Genomic DNA, 23,808 nt, shown 5'->3' with positions numbered 1-23,808 from the left:
CCTGAGGAGGAAAATAAGTTGCGATCCGATGTGGAGACCAAAGTTGTGTGTGTGTTTTTTTTTTTTGCGCTCACCTTTAATTGAAAGGAAGCGGCGTGGCGCAGCATCAGCGGACTTGGGATCATTTTGGCGCCCGGACAGGGCCCACCCCTCTGACAGCCCCTCCCTCCCGCACCCGTGGTTGGCTGAGCGGGGAGTGGGCGTGGCTGGAAGCCGGCCTTAGGACCCGGCGGAGCGCCGCGGACGTCACGGAGCGGCGCCCTGGCCGCGGGTTGAGCGGGAGGCGCGCGGGAGTAACCCGATCCGTGGTCTCCCTCGCTGGGGGCCGGGCCCCTAGCCGGGAATTGAGGCCGGAGCCGGTACGGGGAGAGAGGGGAGGGGCGGGATTCTCGCAGGGGAGGAATCCAGCCTCGCAGGGGGTGAAGTCCTAATTCCAGCCTAGTTTCGCTTTCCGCGTGTCCAGTTCTATGTTCCCGGCCCTGCGCATCCAGTTGTTCCCTCTGCGGCCGCTGCCGTGCCCTTTTATGCGGGCACAATTCTGGCCTTTCCTAGCGCCACAAGACTGCAGGCCGAAGCGGCCAGAGCACGGAGGCTGATCGCAGGCGTTAGGCTGCCTCCCAGCTCTAACACCTGCGTGGGGCGGGGGTGGGGGTGGGGGGTGTGCGCTTTCCCAGCTGCTCTGGTTCTATGAGAAGGGACGGGCAGCCCTACCCGGTTTCCCTCCCAGGTCGAGGGGAGGGGTAGTGGGAGTGGGCGGGCCCTGCGGCTGCCTGGGCCTCTGGAACTAGCTCCTGCCCCACCCCCCAGGTGTCGGGAAGGATGACCACGCTCACGCGACAGGACCTCAACTTTGGTCAAGGTAGGGAGGCTGGACCTGGGGCAGGGGGCGAGGGAGGGCCAGGGCTAGCGGGCTCCCCCGCCCTCCACGAGCGCACCGGGTTCTGTCCCCCTCTCAGTGGTGGCCGATGTGCTCTGCGAGTTCCTGGAGGTGGCGGTGCACCTGATCCTCTACGTGCGTGAGGTCTACCCGGTGGGCATCTTCCAGAAGCGTAAGAAGTACAACGTGCCTGTCCAGGTGAGCCCCCACAGCCAAGTTGGGTGCACTGGGTCACCTCCGAATCACAGTGCGGATGGAGAGGGGATTTTTAACTCTGTTCCACCTTCAGGCTCAGCGCCCTCATTCCTCAGCGGCCTGACCTTGCCTTCTAGTTCACAGAAGCAGCTAATAGCTCCACAACCTCCCATCCCTCACTGCCATGGCATCTCCTTCCCTCCTCTCTGAACTGGGAATTCCCCTTGCCAGAAGTTAGGGACCAGCTCCTCTGATTAGAGTCCCCCCGTCCCGCCATCTTTGATTTTTAAAGGTCTCCTGAATCTGATGAATGGTTAGTTTGGAGGGGATTCCTATAAACTCAGGCACCTTCTCTGTCCTCGCATTTACCCTAATTGTAACAGTTTGTTTTAGGTTAAAAGGCACAGGAAGCAGTAAATACATGTGACTGTATCATCAGCCTCTAGAAGTTCTGGCCCCTTAGAAAGCACTCAGTAAATATTAGAACAAATGACTGAACACTCTGAGACGGCAATGGCACCCCACTCCAGTACTTTTGCCTACAAAATCCCATGGACGGAGGAGCCTGGTAGGCTGCAGTCCATGAGGTTGCTAGAGTCGGACACGACTGAGCGACTTCACTTTCACTTTTCACTTTCATGCATTGGAGAGGGAAATGGCAACCCACTCCAGTGTTCTTGCCTGGAGAATCCCAGGTATGGGGAAGCCTGGTGGGCTGCCGTCTATGGGGTCGCACAGAGTCCGACACGACTGAAGCGACTTAGCAGCAGCAGTAGCAGTGACTGAACACTGGAAGGTGGTGGAAGCTTAAAAGATATGGGTGGGGGTGGGAAACAAAAAACAACAAAAAGATATATAGGGAGAATGAAAAAAAAGAATCAGCACTTACTGAGTACCCACTGTGTAGCATGCTTCCCTGGTGGCTCAGTGGTAAAGAATCCACCTGCCAATGCAGGAGATCGGGGTTCAATCCCTGGGTCCAGAAAATCCCTGGAGAAGGAAATGGGAACCCACTCCAATATTCTTGCTTGGAGAAGTGCATGGATAGAGGAGCCTGGTGGGCTCCAGCCCATGTGGTCGCAAGAGTCAGACCCAACTTAACAACTAAACAACACTGTATACTAGGTACTTGTCTCACTTAATCCTCCCTTTTTCTTTTTAAATGAGATCTTCCACAGATGAAGTAAGGAAGAGGAGTTAAGCCTGAGGCCACTCAGGTCCTTAGTTCCAGATTCTTAATGTTTGAAAATGGATTAAATTCCTGAATCCCTTCTCTGGAAAAATGCCCGTTTACTCAAACCTCCACAATTTAGAGACATCTTAGACTCTGGAGGAGCTCAGTGGCCTCGCATTAGGAACTCCTGATGCTGTATTAAATGCTGATGTTGGGACTGAATTCTTAGGATCTTCTAACTTCTTCCCCTCTGTGGATAGTTCAGTTCTTAGCCTCATGATGGGTAGTCTGTCTCTTAGTGGGGAGCCCTAGGGAACAGCTGGGCCTTTCTCCAAAGGCAGGCAGGGCCTTGGGCAGCTGGAGAGGGTGTCAGGGGTCCCCCCATCAGTGCTGCAACCTCACCAGCCATCGTGGGGGTTGTGTGTAGATGTCCTGTCACCCGGAGCTGAACCAGTATATCCAGGACACATTGCACTGCGTCAAGCCACTCCTGGAGAAGGTGAGAACACCAGGACCCCAGCCTACCCTGCCTCCAGTGCCCCTCCATGCTCCAGGATGGGGCAATGCTGGGACACTTTCGGGTCCATATGACTAATAACACCCAGAAGCCTATTCCCTGCTCTCTGGAGACCACCCTTGCCCAGGGACAGGCCCCAGGGCATGTGGGTATGTTCAAGGCATGCTGGGCCTGGAGCCTTGTTCCTGGAATTCGCTGAGTGGGACCTGCCTTGAGGGTTTTGGGTCGTTCTCCCAAGTTCCTTTCTCTCCCTCTGCCCCAAGTTCTGTCTGGGCTTGGCCCTTCAGGGATTCCTCCCTCTATCTGTTCTGCTCCCTGAGACATCCTAGCATCACAATGGGACCCAGCATCCTTTCCTCTCCGTGGGTACCACTGGGGTGCCTGCTCAACTTCTCAAACCTCTTTCTGGGATCCCAGGGACTCTGGGCCTGGAAGCTGAGCAGGACTGCGAGTGTCTTTCCCAACCTTCCCTGGGCAGGGAGGAGGTTGCAGGGAGTGGAGTGGGCGGGGGAAAGGGGAGGCAGGGACCCAGCTCTGGAGGAGGGGGTTCTTGTCCTTGCAGAATGACGTGGAGAAAGTGGTGGTGGTAATTTTGGACAAGGAGCACCGCCCAGTGGAGAAATTCGTCTTTGAAATCACCCAGCCCCCGCTGCTGTCCATCAGGTGCGCTGCCTTGTTCCCCATCCACAGGCTCCCTAGCAATACCCCTACTCTAACCCCTTTAAGGCAACCCCCGAATGCCTTGCTAAAGGCCCGGGAGGACACGTGGTGAGGTGTGCCACCCTAATGAGGCCTGTTAGTGGCCGAGCCACAGCTGGCCACCCAGCAGTCTCTGTGGACGTCACACAGGTTACACAGAAGTCCCTTCTGTATCACACCTGGAAAATCACGGCATTGGCAAATGGCTGGTCCCAACCTCATTTTATAGATGCAGAAATCAATCAACTGTGTCCTGGTTCTCAGATGATCTTGACCTGGTCACCCAGAGCCAGGACACAGACCCAGTTTCCTGACTTCCCAGTCAAGCATCCAGTCCATAGTCAACTAGAAGTTGACCTTGGGTGGCTGTGTTGGGTTGGTCAGCTGCCAGCTTCCTGTGGTAAGGTCAGGGCACTAGAATCTGTCCCTATTTGCTGTGTGGCCTCAAGCAAGCCCTGTCCCTTCCTGGCCTGGTGTCCTGGTTCTTAGACTGGGTTGCACATTAGAACCACCTACTAGGGTTCCTTATGCTCACCACCAACCGGTTCTGACTTAATTAGCCTGGGATGGGACAAGGCTTTGGTTTTAAACTCCCCAGAGGATTTTAGCCATGTGGAATCAAGTAGGCAGGCCTTCAGAAGCGCCAGGCCCTCTACCCCCAGGGCTGCTTCCAGGGTTGATTGCCTGCCAGTGGGAGGGGGGACGCCCATGTGCTGGGAGACCCTCCTCCTCTCTCCTTCCCAGCTCCGACTCCCTGCTGTCTCACGTGGAACAGCTGCTCCGAGCCTTCATCCTGAAGATCAGTGTGTGTGATGCTGTTCTGGACCACAACCCCCCAGGTGTGCTCGTCCCCACCCCTTCTTCCCTGGGCATTTCCATGGCTCCGTGTTGGCCTGTGTCCTTGGGTCCCTGCTTGGCTGCACCAAGCCTCCTCTCTTCCTTCCTGCCTTGTAGAACCCCTCTTAAGAACCCTCCTACTTGAGGAGGCCTCCCTGATTGACTCCACCTGGGGTTAAGTCTCCCTGTTGAGTGTCTTGTCTGAGCACTGGGTTCACACTCTGTGGGGCTGCCGTGCCAGTTAGGCTGTGTGGGAAAAGGCCGTGTCCAGTGGCAGGCATGGGGTGGCCCAGGCTTGACCGAACTCTGGCCTTTTTAGGCTGTACCTTCACCGTCTTAGTGCACACGAGAGAAGCTGCCACTCGCAACATGGAGAAGATCCAGGTCATCAAGGTGAGAGATGGGACTGGTGTAGGAGGGTGGGCAGGAGACAGTTGGGAGGTGTTGAGAATCAGAGTTATGTGTGAGCAGGGGTGTTGCCTCGGCAGGGTACTCATCACACTGCTTATGGCAGCGCCTGGAATCAGTAGCTCTCCTGCATCAGCTCTGTGGTCACCACCTTGTCAGTGCCCCACCTGGGCACTCAGCGCTGAGAGGAGGGGAGCCTCGATCCAGTTTCCGAACTGGTGTTTGGGACATGTTGAGTCACTGGGGCTCCCAGGCCAGCTCAGATCTACAGACTAGGTTTTTCTGGTGGGGGAACCTGGGACTCTGCAGAACGGCAATTCTCTGGTGGCTCTGATGCTTCCTGATGTCTGAGGATGCCAGTTCTGGAAGGGGAGTGGGGAGCAAAGTGAAGATGGGCGAGCTGGCCCCCTGCCACCCTTCCCTTGGTCCCCTCCCCAGGACTTCCCCTGGATCCTGGCAGATGAGCAGGATGTCCACATGCACGACCCCCGACTGATACCTCTAAAGACCATGACATCAGACATCTTAAAGGTGAGCCGCTTGGGGCCCCTGTGCTGAGGCCTCACCAGATGGCTTGTGGACAAAGGCTCAGGGGAAACGACAGGGCATGCCTGGCATAAGGCTCCCAATCCCCTCTTCTCTTAACCCCTGGCAGTGGCCACACAGCCCCACCCTAGGCGGAGACCCCATGGGTTCCCCAAAGGAGGTGCCCTGGTTGTCCGTCTGACTATGGTGTCTGTTCCTGTCTATCAGATGCAGCTCTATGTAGAAGAGCGGGCGCATAAAAGCAGCTGAGGGTGCACCTGCCCTCCCCAGTACCCCCCAGGAAAGCCACGACTGTCAGACTTTGGGGGCCCAGCCTTGGGCCGTGCTGCAGGGCCACCCTGATTCCAAGTGCTCTTATTGTCTCTGTGTATGGACCACCCCCGCCTCCAGCCCTGGGCTGCTCAGGCCTGGTTGCCTTCATGGAGGAATCGCTCCCTTCTCCGCCAGGAGGGCAGGGAAGAATGCTGGGACCTCAGTTTCTCAGCCTTCTGGGATTTGGCCGGCCAACGCTGTCTGTCTCAAATGCTGTGCTGTGAGTTGTTTCAATAAAGAGCTCCCAGGGCTGAGCCGCGCTGTCACTATCTGGAGGGAAGGGGCTGCTTCTCTGCCCAAGTGCCAAGGACCTTGTAGCCCCACCCCTGGCCCCGTCCCAGGTGAGTTTTGCTGAAAACATTTATTACAACAAAAAGTCAGAGCTATGTGACAGTAAGCCCAGGTCAGAGCTGGGGCTGCCCCCTACAGGCTCAGCTCTTGCCTGCAAGGGAACTTTGGCACTCGGCTGGCCCAGGCAGAGGACGGATGGATGGCTGTCAGAGGACAGTCAGAGATGGCTTATGGAGATGGAGTGTGGAGGGAAGGTGGGGTGGCTCCTCTGGCCCCGGCAAGGTCTAGGGCTGTGCCACGGCGTGGGGCGGGTTCCTGGTCACCCTGTGGCTGATGACAACGCTGCTATTGGTGACACGGGGCCCATACCAGCCTGCCCAGAACTGGGTGTCCTTGCCCCCGTGCTGAAAGAAGATGTGGCGGACGCCTGGAGGGTAATCCGAGAAGGTGTGGGAAACCTGGAGGGAGGGGAAAGAGAGCAATCACTAGGACTGGAGAGATGACGGCTGAGCTGGAGAAGGGAAGGGTGGAGCCAGGTCCTGCAAGGGAGAGCCTCCCGGCCAGAAGGCAGGAGCTCCAGGCAGTGGACTGGGGCATTCCAGGCCCTGGGGCTGCCCCTGATTTCCTGCCATCCTGGCCTTGGGAGAAGCAGGTGGTGAGGGGCAAGCAGGTGAGGCCTCACCTCTGTCCACTTGGCATCGTTCCACTGGTGGATGGTCACGGGCGGGGGCTCGAAGGAGGCCAGGACGAGGTAGTCGGCCGAGGCCAATTGTACTCGGATTTGGTAGGTACAGCCACAATCTGCTCTAGGGGCGAACCTGTGGGAGGGCGGGGCTCAGGACTGGGGACCCCAAGACAGGCGGCCCTGGAATCAGGCAACCAGCAGGCCCATTAACTGGGGCCCCGAGTTTCATTGCCCTGCTCTGCCCATGAGGCCCAGGTGGCTGCAGTGCTCCCTGTGCCCCACTGTGCCCGTTGGAGTACAGTCTGCTCTGGGCCTCAATGAGCCCATCTGAGAAAAGGGGCAACAACCTTCTTGGGTGTTCCAGTGGAGATTTCAATGTAATCTTTTTTTTTTCAACCTAAAAAGCAACAGGCTGTCTACAGAGATAAAGGCCTGGGCTGTCAGGTGTGTGTCACCTGTACATTTTAATGGAGGTTTGGGAGGGAGGGCCTGTGTGATGGGGCTGGCACAGAGCTCAGCCTCTGGTCAGCCCCACTGTACCCTCCGAAACCTCTGTAGCTCTGCGCACCTCAAACCCCACCCTCTACCCTCAGAGTGGTGGGCCTGGTTGGCACTGAGGCTCAGCTTCTGCCCTGAGCCAGGCCAGAGTGTTTCAAAGCACTGGGCACAGAACAGGAGCTTGGGATAGAGTTGTGGGATGAATGGTTAAAGGGGCAGGGGCGGCAGACAGGCAAGGAGGCATGTGAGTATCTGTGAGGTCCAAGGAGGCTGGGTTCTGGTGTCTTTTGCTCCCGTGCCTGTTTTTGACAACACATCTGTAGGCCTCAGTCTCCCCATCTGTAAACTGGGGTTAAAATCTGCTGGTGCAGGGCAGTGGTGGTGGTGGGAGGCAGGTGTTGAATGAGTAAGTGCTGGCTCTGTCAGCAGGAAGGAGGGCAGCCCGTGCCCCAGGACACTGCCGGGTTCAGCAGGCACTCCCTACAGGGGATCTCAGGAAGAAAAGAGGGAGGGCTGAGGAGTGTGGGACTCAGGTGAGGGCCCCCACTCACCAGTCCTTAACCACGATGTCCGGCCGGAACTTGTCCAGTAGCTCCTCCCAGTAGCCCTCGGCTTTGAGGTCTATTATCTGGGACTTGAGACACAGGCTGGGGAGCAGAGGGAAAGGCATGTGTTTGCAGGCACGGCCTGGACCCAGGAGGGTAGTTCAAGGGACCCAGCAGTCCCCGCTCGATCGCTGCAGGCCAGTCACTGCTGCTGTGGACTCTGGCTCCTGCTTCCTGGCAGCCCCGTGGGGAACATGCGGGGAGCCTGACCCACTTGTGTTGGGCTGCATCCATCCCAGTCCTTAGGCCCAGTCTCCCAGCACCCTAAGGAGGGCACCTGTAAACTCAGGTCCCTAGACTGGGGACAGCCTGTATCTCCCTTGACTTAGCCTCACCACCGAAACAGGCTCCCTGCCTCCTCAATCTGCTCTCCACCCCTGCTGTCTCTTAACGTGGCTGCTGAGTTGACTCCTGCTCTAGGCAGCAGTAGACCCTGAGCTGGTTTTGGGAACCCTCTCCCTGGAGCTTCATAGGCAGGCCCTCACTTAGGCCTTGGGATTTGGCAGGTGTCTGGACCCTCCTTCCACACAGCTTCTCGACTCATTCTGTCTTACTCATAGGACGTGACAAAGTACTTCTTGACTTTGGAGTCAGGAAAGCCTGTGCCATGTGCTCCGGGGAGGCTCTCCACCTTCCACTGGTCCCCTCCGTTGGAGTCGATTTTCCAGGATTTCATATCCTCTAGGAAAAAACAGAAGCCCCAGGGAGATCCCTTGTGTGAATGCTCAGTCTGGCCCTCTCCACTTGGTCTTGGGAGGCAGGGCAGGGGTTGGGGAGGCTCAGATCTCAAGGCATGCCCCCCACGCCACTTTGAAGCCACCCTGCAAAGACCCACCCCCCACTGCTCCACATTCCGACCTGTGCTCATCACATCAGCTCTGATCTGGGACCCTCCCCTCCCACTTTCCCACTTTGTTTCTGACTGGCTAAATTCCTGACGTGAAGCTGGGGGCAAAAAAAAAAAAAAGTATAAGCAGAAATTCTAAACCAAACTTTCCTCACTTCCGTATTGCCAGGGGGGCTCTGGGAAATACCCAAGTTTCAGTTCTCAAACCACTGAATGACGCAGGGCCCGTGAAGGTAATTCTGTTCTGAACAGTTAGTTTGAGTTCATCCCACCTCAGACCACTTTCTGGCAGTCCTCCCGATGTCAACGTCTGGGAAGTCAACTACGGAACTGAGATCCAAGGGGGGTTTGCTGGTGGGTGGTGGGAACCTGCTGCCCTGGGCAGGACGGGGGACTCGGGTCCGGGCATCCTCTGGGTTGGTGCCGTGTAGTAACTGTGTATTTGCAGACAGGTTCCCCACCAGGTTGGCAGAGTAGGTTTGGAGGCATAAGGCTGTCCTTTCTGTCTCCCCCGAAACAGTGATTCCTCTCCAGGCTTTCCAGAACAATCACCAGGGGAGCTTTTCCAAATTACTCCTTTGTTCCCTCTACTAGGACTTCCCTGGAGCTCATATGGTAAAGAATCTGCCTACAGTGCAGGAGACCTGGGTTCAATCCCTGGGTCAGGAAGATCCTCTGGAGAAGGGAATGGCAACCCACTCCAGCATTCTTGCCTGGAGAATCCCATGGACAGAGGAGCCTGGGGAGCTATAGTCCAAGGGGTCGCAAAGAGTTGGACACAACTGAGCGACTAACACTACTACACCACTCCCTCTACTGGGAGCCCACATCTATTCCCCAGGTTCCCTGGGGGCCCCCCAGCAGAGAACCGGAAGAATTCAGAAATCCAGGAGCTGGGCTACTGCCCAGGGCAGGCCCACGGGGAGAGCTGAGCAAGGCTGGGTGGCCGGCTCTGCAGGGCTGGATGAGCCAAGCTGGTGGCCTGGACCTGCTGGGCAGCTTCTGAGTAGAATTGGGGGCAGGCCAGGAGACTGAGTGGAGCGCTGTCTACGGGGCTGAGGAACTTTAGTAGTCAGGACCAGACTCCAGAAGCTGGGCAGTTCTAGATCTTTGGGCAAGACACTCATCCTGGGGGGGGCTCATACTCCCCATCTATAAAATGGACCCTACCTTTTTTCTTTGGCTAACGTACATGATGCTCGTGAGAACAGAGAGAGAAAACAAGCATGAAAAGGGTTCTAAGCATACAGACTAGGCCTCTTGATCAGTTGCTGCTATATCCCAGCAGGAACCATGATGTCTGATATGAAATGAAGGTGCTAACAAAGGGGAAAAAAATAAACAAACCCTGGCAAATAAAAGAGAACGTAAGCAAAACTGGAGCCTCAAACCACGTGATCGTAGTCACCTCTCAAAATTCCTCCTCTGTATCATGAGGTGACAGGAAGATAATGACTCAGACCAGGTGCATAGCCAGCTTGCACACAGCCCTTAGGCAGCAAAGACTGAACCAGATGGGAAGGGGGGCCGGGTGTATGCTCATTCATTCAACCAATGTGTCCTGAGCACTTGCTATGTGGACACAGGGTGCCAAGTGGCAAGATCTGTCAGGCCCCAGGAACTTGAAATTTGTAGCAGAGGGGGAAAAAAAAAAACCAAGAGATTGAGTAATTCTAGGTTATGACCAGTGCAATGAAGGAAGGAAATGGGGCGATGTGACAGAGGTGGGGGACACTGTTTTCAGATGCAGGATCAGGGCACATCTCTGAACTGAGATCTGATGGATGAGAAGGACCAAGGGAACGTGACAGTGTTGGGGCAGGGGGGTGAGGGAACAGTCCAGGTAGTGTGAGAACAGCAAGTGCAAAGGTCCTGAGGTTCAGGAAAGGGAGGGAAGCAGCCCCTGCTCACCTTCGGCACACGGGTTGCGCAGCAGGTTCCTGCGGAGACTGCACAGAAAGTAGAAGACCTTCCAGTCGGACACAGGCTGGTCCCAGTCCTCGGTGACGTAGCCCTCCTGCAGGCACTTGTGCTTCCAGAGGGACATGAGGTCAATGAGGTCACGCCAGAGGCAGCATACAGGGCGGCAGTTCCACAGCAGCTGGCGGGCGGGCACGTGCGTGAACACCTCCAGCAGGATGTTCTCGGGTAGCTGGTTGATGCTGACCAGGGCCATGGCTGCGGGGGGTGAGGTGCACACACAGGCCTGTGGGGAGCAACACTGGTCATGAGCTCTGACCAGGAAGGTGGACCCCACAGATCCCCAGGAACCCAGGCCAGGAAACATCTGAGCCCCCTTCTAGTACACGGTGGGCTTCCCAGGTGGCTCAGTGGTAAAGAATCCACCTGCCAATGCAGGAAACGCAGGAGACATGGATTTGGGTCAGGAAGATCCCCCAGAGAAGGAAATGGCAACCCACTCCAATATTCTTGCCTGGGAAATCCCAAGGACAGAGGAGTCTGTCGGGCTACAGTCCATGGGGTTTCAAACGGACACGACTTAGCGACTGAGTACACACATTAGCGGAGAAGGCAATGGCACCCCACTCCAGTACTCTTGCCTGGAAAATCCCATGGACGGAGGGGCCTGGTGGGCTGCAGTCCATGGGGTCGCTGGGAGTTGGACACGACTGAGCAACTTCACTTTATTTTTTCACTTTCATGCATTGGAGAAGGAAATGGCAACCCACTCCAATGTTCTTGCCTGGAGAATCCCAGGGACGGGGGAGCCTGGTGGGCTGCCGTCTATGGGGTCGCACAGAGTCAGACACGACTGAAGCGACTTAGCAGCACGCACATTAGTATACGGTAGACCCTCACAATAAAGTGGTCACATGTTATGCATATTTGAAAGAGTGCAATAATATTGATAAAGTCTTCAGGTACTAATTTTTTAAGAGGCTCCATCCCCCCATTAAAAATTAATGGCTTAATTTTTAGTTGATGGGCCTGATGAACTGTAAGATTTTGCCAAGACCATGCTGTTGTCTGTAAGCTCTGCAAAAGGTTTCAGTGATATTTTAATGCTGTGAATTCACCGTTAGAATATAAAATCTTTATTGCATCCACAGACTAGCTCACAACTTAAGTAATGGGCTAGTCCCGAGATAACAAACTTCCTCTCCCCAAATTGTTCACTTTAGCCTAGAAAACGAATGTGATAAATATCCCCTTGAGGAGGTTCCCCACCCCACCCCCACCCCCAGACAGTTCTGGCTTGGGCTTCAGGTCACTCTGAAATGCCCAGAAACTGAAAAGCAGATTGAGGGTGAAGATATAAGATTGCTTGTGTTTTAGTTGTGGTCTTCAATGATTATCTGGGAAGATTGTTGTCTAATTGCTAAGTCATGTCCAGCTCTTTGCGACCCCATGGATTTCAGCGCACCAGGCTTCCCTGTCCTGGAAAAGTAATCCTCCTCACTGCCCCAAATGGAGGTAGTAGCTGTCCTGACCTCAAAAGGGCTGGGAGGACTGAGTGGGTACAAGTAAAGCATTGAGCACAAGGCTGGTCGAGAAGTGCTCCACAGCATCATTAGCTCTTTTGTTCTAGTTTAGTTGCTTAGTCATGTCTGACTCTCCTTTGTGACCCCGTGGACTGTAGCCTGCCAGGTTCTTCTGTCCATGGGATTCTCCACTCAAGAATATTGGAGTGGGTAGCCATTTCCTTCTCCAGAGGATCTTTCCGACCCAAGAATTGAACCCAGATCTCCTGCATTGCAGATTCGTCACCAAGGAAGCCCTGAATTGCACAGGGTTTGGGAAAATTAGAGTGGTGTCACCACCTTGGCCTGAATCTTGCCTGGGGGGGTCGTGGTTATCCAGCTGTCTAAGGGGATTCCCTCAGGGGGTGGGGTGCGGTGGGCCTGTAGCCCTATCACTCAGGCCTTATCTGCTTACGCTGCGGGGAGGGAATAGTCTCCTCCCATATGTAGGGACACTGGGGAGACTTCTCATTTTCCATTGTGACTTTGGCCAAAAAAGCAGTTGTTAATGTAAAACAATAAAACAGCCAGATATTTTACCAGCAAAAGAGATTTATTTGGGAGTGGCAAGGAACTGCTTCCCTGGTGGCTCGGACAGTAAACAATTTGCCTGCAATGTGGGAGACCCAAGTTCGATCCCTTGGTCGGGAAGATCCTCTGGAGGAGGGCATGGCAACCCACTCTAGTATTCTTGCCTGGAACAGTCCATGGACAGAGGAGCCTGGTGGGGTACAGTCCATGGAGTCACAAAGAGTCAGACACAACTGAGAGACTAACACTAACACTGGCAAAGAATTGCAATTTGGGACATACAACTGGTGAAACACTTGTACATTTTCTTAAGCAAAGGAGAAAGTGAAGTCAAAGTCCCTCAGTCGTGTCAGACTGTGACCTCATGGACTATACAGTCCATGGAATTCTCCAGCCCAGAATACTGGAGTGGATAGCCATTCCCTTCTCCAGGGCATCGTCCCAACCCAGAACCCAGATCTCCTGCATTGCAGGCGGATTCTTTACCAGCTGAGCCACAAGGGAAGCCCAAGCAAAGGAGAGGGAATTCTTTTATAGAAGAGGCATGGAAGTCAGGAGGGACAGTTATAAAGCTTGCTGGAGGAAACTGGGAGTTCCAAATATGGTGACTTTTCAATGGCTGAGTTGTGACAGTCTCCCATTGGCTAAGCTGTTGCCAGGAAAGGAGAAAAATTTTCTTCCCTCTGCTGGCGCTAGTAGCGTTACTTCCTACTAGAGATCTGTATTGATTCTTTCTGTTGGGATGTGTATTGACTGTCAAGTACTCCCCTTTCTGTCCTCCCCAGTCCATTTTAATAAGGTTTCCCTTGATTAATTTTCACATTTCTCTCTTTTGATCAAGATCTTTCTCCAAGAGCATCTCTGATCAAGACTCAGGGTTTTTTGTTTTTTTTTTAACTAGCATTCAATCACCTTTTGACCCTGGATGCCAGGAAGGACCTTTCCTGAGTGTCTTGTCCTATGTCAGAGGGAAAGTGCACATATTGGACACCCACTGTGGTCACATTTAAGTATCAAGGGGGATGGGTGGGCAGGAGGAGACGTCTCAGGAATTTCCTATCTAAAAGTCTGTATCTTATAAGAGTGAATACAGCAATTTGTTGCTATGTCGCTTCAGTTGTGTCCAACTCTTGTGATCCTATGGACTGTAGCCCACAAGGCTCCTCTGTCCATGGGATTCTCCTGGCAAGAATACTAGAGTGGGTTGCCCTGCCCTCCTCCAGGGGATCCTCCCCACCCAGGGATTGAACCCGAATCTCTTTTGTCTCCTGCATTGGCAGGTGAGTTCTTTACCACTAGTGCCAACTGGGAAGCAAAGTTATGCTCAAAACTGAAGGAATTAACAAGAACTTTGGAATGACACAGTGTAGGAATAAACATGGAGTAATTAGACAGTATTGTTATCTCCAAGAAACTCTTTGGAATCAGATGTTTCATCAGTGGTACAGATTGTAGGTTGCAAATGTAGAGACTCAATTTGGCTAAGAATCCAGGGTCAGTTTTATAGTCTAGATGAAAGACAGCCACATCTGTGAATACTGAATCTTCTAACAGGCCTTGTCTAGACATCTGGGGCAAGCCACCTCATTGCATGTCATCTGCTTCAATTCCAGGAAATCTTTACCTTCAGGTCACCAGATGGTGTGCAGGTCCAGTCAGGGTCTGGTGCTTTCTTTAGATGCGTCACATGAATCCAAGAGTCTGTTCTCTGGAGTCTGGCAGCACAAGGGGAGGTTAGCAGCAGCTGGGGCCTTTCCAGGGAGGCTGAAGAGAGTCCTTCTTGAGGTGTCTTTTCCAATAGATGAAATCTCTAGGTTGAAAGGTGTGATACTTAAGGTCTTCATCTCCCAAGAGCACACTATGAAGAAGATTTTATAATAAAGGCTTAATTGCTTCCATTAAAAATAACAATGCTCTGTTAGAGCAATGTTCTTCATAGTAGCTCAGCTGGTAAAGAATCTGCAGGCAATGCAGGAGACCCTGGTTCGATTCCTGGGTTGAGAAGATCCCCTGAAGAAGGGATAGGCTACCCACTCTAGTATTCTTGGGCTTCCCTGGTGGCTCAGCTGCTAAAGAATTTGCCTGCAGTGCAGGGGACCTGGGTTTGATCCCTGAGATGGGAAGATCCCCTCAAGGAGAGCATGGCAACCCACTCCAGTATTCCAGTAGCTGATGTACTTAGATTTTTGTTTTTCTGAGCTCCTCGGGTAGCTCAAATGGTAAAGAATCTGCCTTCAATGCAGGAGACCTGCATTCGATCCTTGGGTCGGGAAGATCCCCAGGAGAAGGAAATGTCAACCCACTCTAGTATTCTTGCCTGGAGAATCCCATGGACAAAGGAGCCTAGCGAGCTATAGTTCATGGGGTCGCAAAGAGTTGGACACAACTGAGTGACTAACACACACAATATTAAAATATATCTCTTTTTATCAGCTGTGGGGACTTGAGCAGTGACTCAGTGGTAAATGGGAGACGGTGGATTGATCCCTGGGTTGGGAAGATCCCCTGGAGGAAGGGAATGGCAACCCACTCCAGGATTCTTGCCTGGAAAATCCTAAGGACAGGAGAACCTGGCAGGCTACAGTCCAGGGGGTCACATGTTATCTCAAAGTCATAGGCTGCTCCAAAGGCATACTGTCAGTATAAATGTAAGCAGTTTTGCCTTGGCTAAACTTTGAAGCCTCCATGAGAACATATAGTTCAGCCTGTAGGGTAATTAAATCATAGGTAAAGATGTTCCAAGGGGATCAAACTAGTCAATCCTAAAGGAAATCAATCCTGAATATTCCCTGGAAGGACTGATGCTGAAGCTCCAGTACTTTGGCCACCTAATGCAAAGACCCTGTTGCTGGGAAAGATTGGGGGCAGGAGGAGAAGAGGGCAAGAGAGGATGAGATGGTTGGATTGCATCACTGACTCAATGGACATTGTTTGAGCAAACTCTGGGAGACAGTGAAAGACAGGGAAGCCTGGCATACTGTAGTCCATGGGGTGACAAAAAGTCAGACAGGATTTAGCCAGTGAACAATGAACAAAGGTGTTGCTTCAACAATATCAAAAGGAGTTTTAATAGCATACACAGCACAGTATTTACCATTTTCTCCCTTTAAATAAGGACCATCAGTAAACCATGAAAAATCTGCAGTGATTAGAGGTATCTCCTCTAAATGATTATGTGGAGTCAAAGAGTGACCTGTGAGGGTCAGGCAGTGCAGGGGTTTCGTGGTGAAGGAGGGGAGAAGAGCAGCTGGGCTGAAGTTAGTAAATGTGAAAGGGTTATGTGGGGAGCAGTCAGCAAAAGGATTTCATACGAGGTGAGGCAACTGACTGAAAAGTGTTGAGTGGATGAGAATTCAGGAGGGCTTCCACTACCTGGGGTACAAACGTGGTTGAATGGAATCCCATGGTTATCTCTTCAGTGGCCTTAAGCAGAGGGCAGTGGCAGGAATGGCTGAGACATGGGTGGAGGTGGGGGGGAGGTATCCCTGCACCGCAGGGTCCAGCTGTTGGCTACAAAACCCTGCAGGTCGATGATGGTCCCCATGTTTTTGGGTGAGTGCTCTGAGGACAGTCCCTGCCTTCTCATACACAAAGAAGAAAATGGGAAGCTGGTGATTAGGATGTTCAAGGGCAGGTGGTCTCATTAAGATTTTCTTTAATTCTTCAAAAGCTGTATCATCTTGACCTCTCCAATTAACGGAGTCAACTTTATGGGTTTTTAATAAATCACGTAAGGGTTGAGCCATAGAGAGAAATTTGGAATCTGATTTCAGTAGTAACTAGAGAGCTGAGAAAGCCTCATAACTGGTGCTTAGTTTTTGATTTGGGGAAGTTTAGGATGTCATGGAGCCTGTTGTGCAAGTGTAAGTCACTTCAGTCTTGTCTGACTCTTCGCAACCCTATGGGCTGTAGCCTGCCAAGCTCCTCTGTCCATGGGAAGAATACTGCAGTGGGTTGCCATGCCCTCCTCCAGGGGACCTTCTCGACCCAGGGATCGAACTTCACATCTCTTCCATCTCCTGCATTTGCAGGTGGGTTCTTTATCAGCAGTGCCACCTGGGAAGCCCATTATGGAGCCTATCTGGATCTAAACATAGTCCCTGTTCTGAGATCACATGATCTAGATATCAAAGCTGAAATTGAGCAAAGTGCAGTTTTTCTTTGGAGACTTTATGTTTCAAAGTTTTAGCAAGTGGATGTTGTCTTCCTGTGAGGAGGTTTGAGAAGGAGAGCACAAGAGCAAGTCATCTATGTATTTTAACAAAGCAGAATCTGTAGAAAACTTTATATCATCTAAATCAGCTTTCAAGATATGTGATAAGTAAGGACTTTCTGTGAAACCCTGGGGCATCACTGTACAGGTGTATTGTTGTCCATTCCAGGTGAAGGCAAAAAGATTACTGGTTAGTTTTATCAACTGGAGTACTGAAAAATACACTGCATAGATCAATCGCAGTGAAAAACTTGCTTCTACAGGGAACAGATGTCAGTAGCATGTGGGGGTTAGGAATAACTGGGTGTTGAGAGATAGCAGTGTTTGATGCTTGGAGGTCCTGGATGAGCCATCTTCAGCAACCAGGTTTTACCCCTCGGGTAAAATAGGGGTATTACAGGGACTATTGCAATGGATAATGAGACCATGAGCCTTGAAATCTTCAATTATGGGCTTTACACCTTGAAGGGCTTTTTTACTTATAGACTATTGATTAATTCTGGAGAGTTTAGAGGGATCTATTTGAATCTTAATGGAGGTACACTGTGAATTTTGCCAGTATCAGTTTGAGATTTGGCCCTTAAGGAGGGTGGTAGTTGATTGATCAGGGACAAACAATTGGTATTTCCAGAATCAGCCCCTGTAGTGTTAGACACAGAACAAATAAAAGATGTCAAAAGGTCTTTTCATTTACTTGGCTGGCTATTTTGATGGCTAGTGTCAAATTCTAGAATTATTTCCTCCTTTTGGGAGGAAGAAATTCTGGTATAAAACTCTTCCAAGAAGCCTTAACCTAATAATGAATGGAGTTGGAGGAGCTAAGAGAATGGGTGTGTATTTCTCAAAAGGCCCAAACAAAAGGGAGAAGGCTTGGAGACAGGAGCCTATTGAGGGTTATTAGAGATCCCCTATCTGAACTGTATTAGTTCTCTGCAGTGGGGCTGAGCACCAAGAGTGTGGCTCTGCTCTCAGTAAGGACAGAAGTTCCTTCCTAATCTGGAGAGATGTTTCTTTTTTTAATTTAGATTTATTTAATTGGAGGCTAATTACTTTACAATATTGTATTGGTTTTGCCATACATCAACATGAATCCGCCACGGGTGCACATGTGTTCCCAATCCTGAACCCCCCTCCCACCTCCCTCCCCATACCATCCCTCTGGGTCATCCCAGTGCACCAGCCCCAAGCATCCTGTATCCTGCATTGAACCTGGACTGGCGATTCGTTTCTTATATGATATTATACATGTTTCAATGCCATTCTACCAAATCATCCCACCCTCTCCCTCTCCCACAGAGTCCAAAAGACTGTTCTATACATCTGTGTCTCGCATTTTGCTGTCTCGCATACAGGGTTATCGTTACCATCTTTCTAAATTCCATATATATGTGTTAGCATACTGTATTGGTGTTTTTCTTTCTGGCTTACTTCACTCTGTATAATAGGCTCCAGTTTCATCCACCTCATTAGAACTGATTCAAATGTATTCTTTTTAATGGCTGAGTAATACTCCATTGTGTATATGTACCATAGCTTTCTTATCCATTCATCTGCTGATGGACATCTAGGTTGCTTCCATGTCCTGGCTATTATAAACAGTGCTGTGATGAACATTGGGGTACATGTGTCTCTTTTAATTCTGGTTTCCTCGGTGTGTATGCCCAGCAGTGGGATTGTCGAGCTGATCAACAGGGAGGATTGGGAAGAGCCCCTGTAGTTCTTGGAGCCCTCTCACTGGGCATTAGAAGGACAGTGGAAAGGCTGATGAGAGATGTGATGAGAAGACTGAAAGCTCCTGAAATGCTTAAATGGGTAAAAATCTTTTTTCTGATACCCTGATTCTCTGCAATACCAGAATCTAGAAGGTTTTGGATCTGTTTAGGGACCTTCAGTTGCTGGAGCTGAAGATTAAGAATTTTAGAGGTCTTTCTTTCTGGTGGCTCATTTAGGAAGCAAGTAATCTGATTTGCCAAATGAATCTAAGAGTGGACACAGTTTCCCATTCCATTCTCATGCTTTTAACTAAAATAAAAAGATCCCCATACAGTCCATTAATAAACATGGAAGTAACGGTTACCCAAGGGGACTCAACATCTGAAGGAAGTTGAATATTTCTTTAAAAATAACCTGAAATCATACAAATGCTCAGAGATTGCTTTTTCCCTCCAGAGCGCCAGAAATGCTTCTAATGGGCAGTCACTGTTTAAAAACAACTGGGCTATATGATGATCTTTTACTTGTATCTAGTTTGTTTCACTTTTTCTATTTCATATTCAGTGTTCCCATTTCATCTAGTTTATGTTCTCCAATATCTCCATCTCTTTTTTTTTTGACGTTCTTTCTCAAGCCTTTATCAAGTGTAGTAGAAAAGCTTTTGTATACATATACAAATATGTATTATATATACTTTAGAAAACTTACGAATTTTTGCCTAACTAAAAAATTTATGACATTTTGATTCCACTTGTTTGACTTAGTATGAATAGAATGATAGATTTCTAATTAAGAAATAGATATGCAACAAAGGTTTACTATATAGCATAGTGAACTATAGTCAATATCTTGTAATAACACATGATGGAAAATAATTTCAAAAATAATATATGTATTCGTGTAACTGAACAATCTTGTTGTGCACCTGAAACACTCTAAGTCAACTATATGTCAATAAAATACATATATTTTAAAAAATTAACCTTAGCTCGATTAGACTAATCATAAACAGAATAATCATCAGATTTTTGTGTGTAAGGCTGCATTTCGTTCCAGTCAACAGGCTTAGGAAAAGCTACTGTCATTGCTCAGTGGAGGTTTTCATTGAGTGTTCTAGCCACTTGCCAAAAGGTAGGTTTTGCTCTACTAAAACCCTTCCAGAATGTTCCCATGGGGCTACTTTCATCCAGTGTTTACTTGACACTCACCAACAAGCACATGGATTGATATCAATCTGAGAAACCAGACTGGCAGGTTTGAAAAACTGTATGAAAATCTCCAGCAAACCTATGGGGGATCCTCAGTTACTTTAGGAAACGCTTTAACTATGGCTCACAATTGGTTCAGGGAACATAGGTAATCTGGGATTTATTTCAATCCTCAGAAGATTGACTTTAAGGAGCATGTTCTGATAGGTTCAGAGCAAGGGAGCATCGGGGAGCCAGCATCCACAGACGAAGAAGAGAGGGTAGGGAAAAAAACACCTCAGAAACTGTTTTGTCTTTAATGTTTGCCTCAGTTACTTTGAACAATTTTAAGAAAGGAAATCTGGGGAGTTCAAAAGTTTCCTACATTGGTCACTGATGTTCTAAATTACATCTGTTTCAGTTGGTCCATTTAGTTAAAAATGCTTACAAGGAGAGACAGCAGGTTTTTTTTTCTTTTAACATAAAATTGCCTCGGGTCCCTGAAAAGGGGAGCACCGTCAAAACATTTTTGTATAACTAGGATCCCATTTTTCAGGGCTTTTTCTCGAGCAAAAGAATCATTCTTAAACAGCCCCCAGGCCAAATATCAGCACAGTTTCAATAGGAAAAGCCTGGTTCCAAAAGTAGTTGGACTGGAAGCTAGCACAGTTACACCAGGAGCAGTCTGATTTCAACATGGAGTGAGGCCTAAGAGCTAACCAAGTACGCACAGACAAACAAGGCTTTAATAAAAAAGGATGGCGCCTTCAAACTGATTCCAAATAAAGCCTGTGTGTTAGTCGCTCAGTTGTGTCCAACTCTGCTACCCCATGGACTGTAGCCCGCCACACTCCTCTGTCCATAGGGATTTTCCAGGCAAGAATACTGGAGTGGGTTGCCATTTTCTTCTCCAGGGGGTCTTCCTGACCCGGGGATCGAACCCAGGGCTCCTGCATTACAGGCGATGCTTTACCGTCTGAAACTACTAGGGAAGCCCCCAAATAAAGCCTGGAGAGCTGCAGAAAGAGCGGAGCTCGGATCCAGGAGGAAAACTTACCCTCAAACTGCCAGGTTGGCAAGAAAGTAGTGAGCCCAGTGGGTTCCTTGAGTTGTGGCACTTGTTTGCTCACCAGCCTTGGAGTTGCTGGAAGGTCTTCTCTGGATCTCCGTGAAACCTCCGTGTAAGTTAACCTAAAACAGTAAAATGGTCACTTTTTTACTAGCAAAACCGGTTTATTTTGGAGCAGCAAAGAACTGTAATTCAGGCTATGCAACTTCAGCAAGCTACTTACAAGTCCTACTCCGGTAAAGGAGAAGGGACTCTTTTTATAGAGGAGAAGGGAAAGTTGGGTGGGGCTGTTATAAACAAAAAAATTCACTGGAAGATACTAGGAGTTGGAAGCATAATGGCTTTTCATTGGTTGAGTTGTTAGTCTCTCACTGGCTGAGCTGTTGCCAAACAAGGAGATCTTTTTTGCTTTCTGTTTGCAGCAGTATTGTCACTTTCTGCCAGAAATGCCCAGTATGCCTCTTGATGCTGGGATTGTACTATCAGTTTCCCTTTATTAATTTTCACACTGTTCACAGTCTTCTCAACACATTCATCCCATAAAAAATGAGGGTGGGCACACTGGCACCTGCCCAGGGAGAAGCATTTTACCATTACTAGAGGGGAAAAAAAAAAATCGGAGAAGGCGATGGCACCCCACTCCAGGACTCTTGCCTGGAAAATCCCATGGGTGGAGGAGCCTGGTGGGCTACAGTCCATGGGGTCGCTGAGAGTCGGACACGACTGAGAGACTTCACTTTCACTTTCCACTTTCATGCATTAGAGAAGGAAATGGCAACCCACTCCAGTGTTCTTGCCTGGAGAATCCCAGGGACGGGGGAGCCTGGTGGGCTGCCGTCTAATGGGGTCGCACAGAGTCGGACACAACTAAAGCGACTTAGCAGCAGCAGAGAAAAAAATAAACAGATAAATAAAGTACTTTTCCCCGGGTTGAGAAGATCCCCTGGAGTAGGAAATGGCAACCCACTCCAGTATTCTTGCTTGGTAAATCCCATGGACAGGAGCCTGGTGGGCTACGGTCCATGGGGTCGCAGAGGTGGACATAACTTAGTGACTAAACCACCACCACCACCACCACCACAAGGTACATGTAGCTCCTGCAAGGACTCACCTTCTCTCTGCTTCCTCCTCCCTCTGGGAAGCCAAAGAGTCCTCCTGACCTAGCCCCTGTCCTGTGGGGCCACTCCCTAGACCTCTACCCTGGTTTCCTGGATGCAGGAAGGGAGGTGAGCCCCTGCCTGGACAGAGACTGTTGAAACTCTGGCCTCGAGCCTGGCTCCTATGGTCCCCTAGTCCCTTGGGCAATGATGGAAAAATACTCCTTGTGGCCAGGTCTTCCCATTTTTCAGGAGAAATTTTAAACATTTTTTTTTAAACTTGAAATCTGTCGACTTTTAAAAGTTGGTAACTTCTAAAAGCATTGTTTAGACCAAATAAAAGTCCCTGGGCTCAAAGTTCAGTTCAGTCCCTCAGTCGTGTCTGACTCTTTGCAACCCCATGAACCTCAGCATGCCAGGCCTCCCTGTCCATCACCAATTCCTGGAGTTTACTCAAACTCATGTCCATTGAGTCAGTGATGCCATCCAACCATCTCATCCTCTGTCGTCCCCTTCTGCTCCCGCCCTCAATCTTTCCCAGCATCAGGGTCTTTTCAAATCAGTCAGCTCTTTCCATCAGGTGGCCAAAGTATTGGAGTTTCAGCTTCAACATCAGTCCTTCCAATGAACACCCAGGACTGATCTCCTTTAGGATGGACTGGTTGGATCTCCAAGTTAGAAGGGTCTTAACCTGTGGTCCAAAGTCTGGTCCCATGATATTGGGCTTCCCAGGTAGCTCAGACAGTAAAGAATCTGCCTGCAATGTAGGAGACCCAGGTTCCATTCCTGGGTCAGGAAGATCCCTGAAGAAGGAAATGGCAACCCACTCGAGTATTCTTGCCTGGAGAATCCCATGGACAGAGGAGACTGGTGGGCTACAGTCCGTGGGGTTGCAAAGAGTTGGACATGACTGAGCGACTAATAACATCAGGTGGCATTAGCGGTAAAGAACCTGCCTGCCAAAGCAAGAGACATAAAAGACGCGGGTTCGATCCCTGGGTCGAGAAGATCCCCTGAGGGAGGGCAAGGCAACCCATGTTATTACTGGACCCCATTCCCAAAGCCTGACTGCAGAGGGGGTAGCGGGGGGTGGGCGGTGGGTGAAGGTCATCCTGGGGCACTCTTTAAGTGGAAACGTCTACATCAGCGCTAGGAGGCAGCCTCTCGCACCTACTGGGCTTCCTGCGTACCAGTCCAGAAGCCACGCACTAGCCTTTTCTCCATAGATTCTCCCCAGAACCCCTTGAGACCCTGTTACTAAATCCATTTCCGAGAGAGGAAGCTGAGGCTTGGGTAAGTTTGGCCTCGCTCCAGGCCCCGCGGGCGTGACGGTGACCAGAGTCCCTAGACTGTCTCCTGTCTCCTGGCCAGGGCGCTGCTCTGAAGATGAGGCGGCAATGGCCCTGGAAGCCTAGGATGCTCCGGGACAGCCAGTTCGGGAGGCGAGGGATTAAGCGCAACGGCGACCAGACCCCGGCGATTGGCTCCGCCCCCGTCACGCCCCACCACGCCCCCACCACGCCCCCCGCCACGCCCGGAAGCGGCTCCCTCCGTCTCTCTCCGCCTGCCGCGGGTGTCGGCCTGCTAGTGACGTTGTTCTCGGGTGCGGTCAACATTGGGAGACCCAGAGACCCGCAGCGCCTGACATCCAAGCCCCCTCCCGCGCCTGTCGCCCCCCTACCCGTCCCCTGGCCGGGCTGAGACCTGGGCACGGGGCGGAGCGCTCCGCGGGACCGGAGCTCGGGATCGGCCTGGAGCCTGCGGCCTCCTAGGTGCAGTGCGCTCTCGCCCCGCCCCGCGCCTGCGTCACCGCGCCGCGCTCCGGCCGCCTCCCGCTGGGCCGCTCCTAGACCTCGCCAACCCAGCGCCAGAATCCCTTCACCCACCGTGTGCCAGGGAGTCTGGGGCCGCGTCAGGGGAGCTCGAGACCTCAAGCATTCTCTTCTAGGCGGCGGGCGGCTCAGCGGCGGGGACTGACCTTCTCTCCTCCTTCCGGGGAAGCCGGAGCCGCCTCCTGACCCAGCT

The 23,808-nt window shown here is 51.1% G+C and overlaps 2 protein-coding genes across 8 annotated transcripts; one reads left to right on the top strand and one right to left on the bottom strand.

Moving 5' to 3' along the window:
• Window positions 1–205: 205 nt before the first annotated feature.
• On the top strand, window positions 206–5,819 carry MAD2L2 (mitotic arrest deficient 2 like 2). Of its 2 annotated transcripts, XM_006076736.3 has the most exons (9): window positions 206–359; window positions 808–859; window positions 957–1,075; window positions 2,674–2,745; window positions 3,326–3,426; window positions 4,207–4,301; window positions 4,619–4,692; window positions 5,146–5,238; window positions 5,461–5,819. In XM_006076736.3, exons 2-9 carry the CDS (start codon window positions 820–822, stop codon window positions 5,500–5,502), a joined length of 636 nt encoding a protein of 211 aa, XP_006076798.1. In that variant the 5' UTR covers window positions 206–359; window positions 808–819; the 3' UTR covers window positions 5,503–5,819. The 2 variants fall into 2 exon arrangements, with proteins under 2 accessions (XP_006076798.1, XP_006076799.1); XM_006076737.3 differs by lacking the exon at window positions 2,674–2,745 and having other exon boundaries at window positions 229–359.
• An 88-nt stretch (window positions 5,820–5,907) lies between these two features.
• FBXO6 (F-box protein 6) lies at window positions 5,908–23,806 on the bottom strand. 6 transcript variants are annotated; one of them, XM_006076742.4, is made up of 8 exons: window positions 23,670–23,806; window positions 20,675–20,808; window positions 14,129–14,362; window positions 10,403–10,697; window positions 8,220–8,325; window positions 7,591–7,686; window positions 6,539–6,674; window positions 5,908–6,314 (listed from the first exon to the last, which is right to left on the bottom strand). In XM_006076742.4, exons 4-8 carry the CDS (start codon window positions 10,665–10,667, stop codon window positions 6,141–6,143), a joined length of 777 nt encoding a protein of 258 aa, XP_006076804.1. In that variant the 5' UTR covers window positions 10,668–10,697; window positions 14,129–14,362; window positions 20,675–20,808; window positions 23,670–23,806; the 3' UTR covers window positions 5,908–6,140. The 6 variants fall into 6 exon arrangements, with proteins under 6 accessions (XP_006076804.1, XP_044798929.1, XP_044798930.1 ...); XM_044942994.2 differs by having other exon boundaries at window positions 8,199–8,325; window positions 23,670–23,803; XM_044942995.2 differs by having other exon boundaries at window positions 8,199–8,325; window positions 14,129–14,314; window positions 23,670–23,803.
• Between the last annotated feature and the right edge of the window lie 2 nt (window positions 23,807–23,808).

The sequence above is a fragment of the Bubalus bubalis genome, chromosome 5, assembly GCF_019923935.1.
Source record: "Bubalus bubalis isolate 160015118507 breed Murrah chromosome 5, NDDB_SH_1, whole genome shotgun sequence".
NCBI lineage: Eukaryota > Metazoa > Chordata > Mammalia > Artiodactyla > Bovidae > Bubalus > Bubalus bubalis.
This window is presented reverse-complemented; position numbering and strand designations above follow the sequence as displayed.

Coding starts and splice junctions, on each gene's coding strand:
- MAD2L2 (XM_006076736.3), top strand. CDS start 820: ATGACCACGCTCACGCGACAGGACCTCAACTTTGGTCAAG. Junction 860..956: donor GGACCTCAACTTTGGTCAAG/GTAGGGAGGCTG, acceptor TCCCCCTCTCAG/TGGTGGCCGATGTGCTCTGC. Junction 5,239..5,460: donor TGACATCAGACATCTTAAAG/GTGAGCCGCTTG, acceptor CCTGTCTATCAG/ATGCAGCTCTATGTAGAAGA.
- FBXO6 (XM_006076739.4), bottom strand. CDS start 10,667: ATGGCCCTGGTCAGCATCAACCAGCTACCCGAGAACATCCTGCTGGAG. Junction 8,326..10,402: donor GCGCAACCCGTGTGCCGAAG/GTGAGCAGGGGC, acceptor GTTTTTTCCTAG/AGGATATGAAATCCTGGAAA. Junction 6,675..7,590: donor GACATCGTGGTTAAGGACTG/GTGAGTGGGGGC, acceptor GCCCTCCCACAG/GTTCGCCCCTAGAGCAGATT.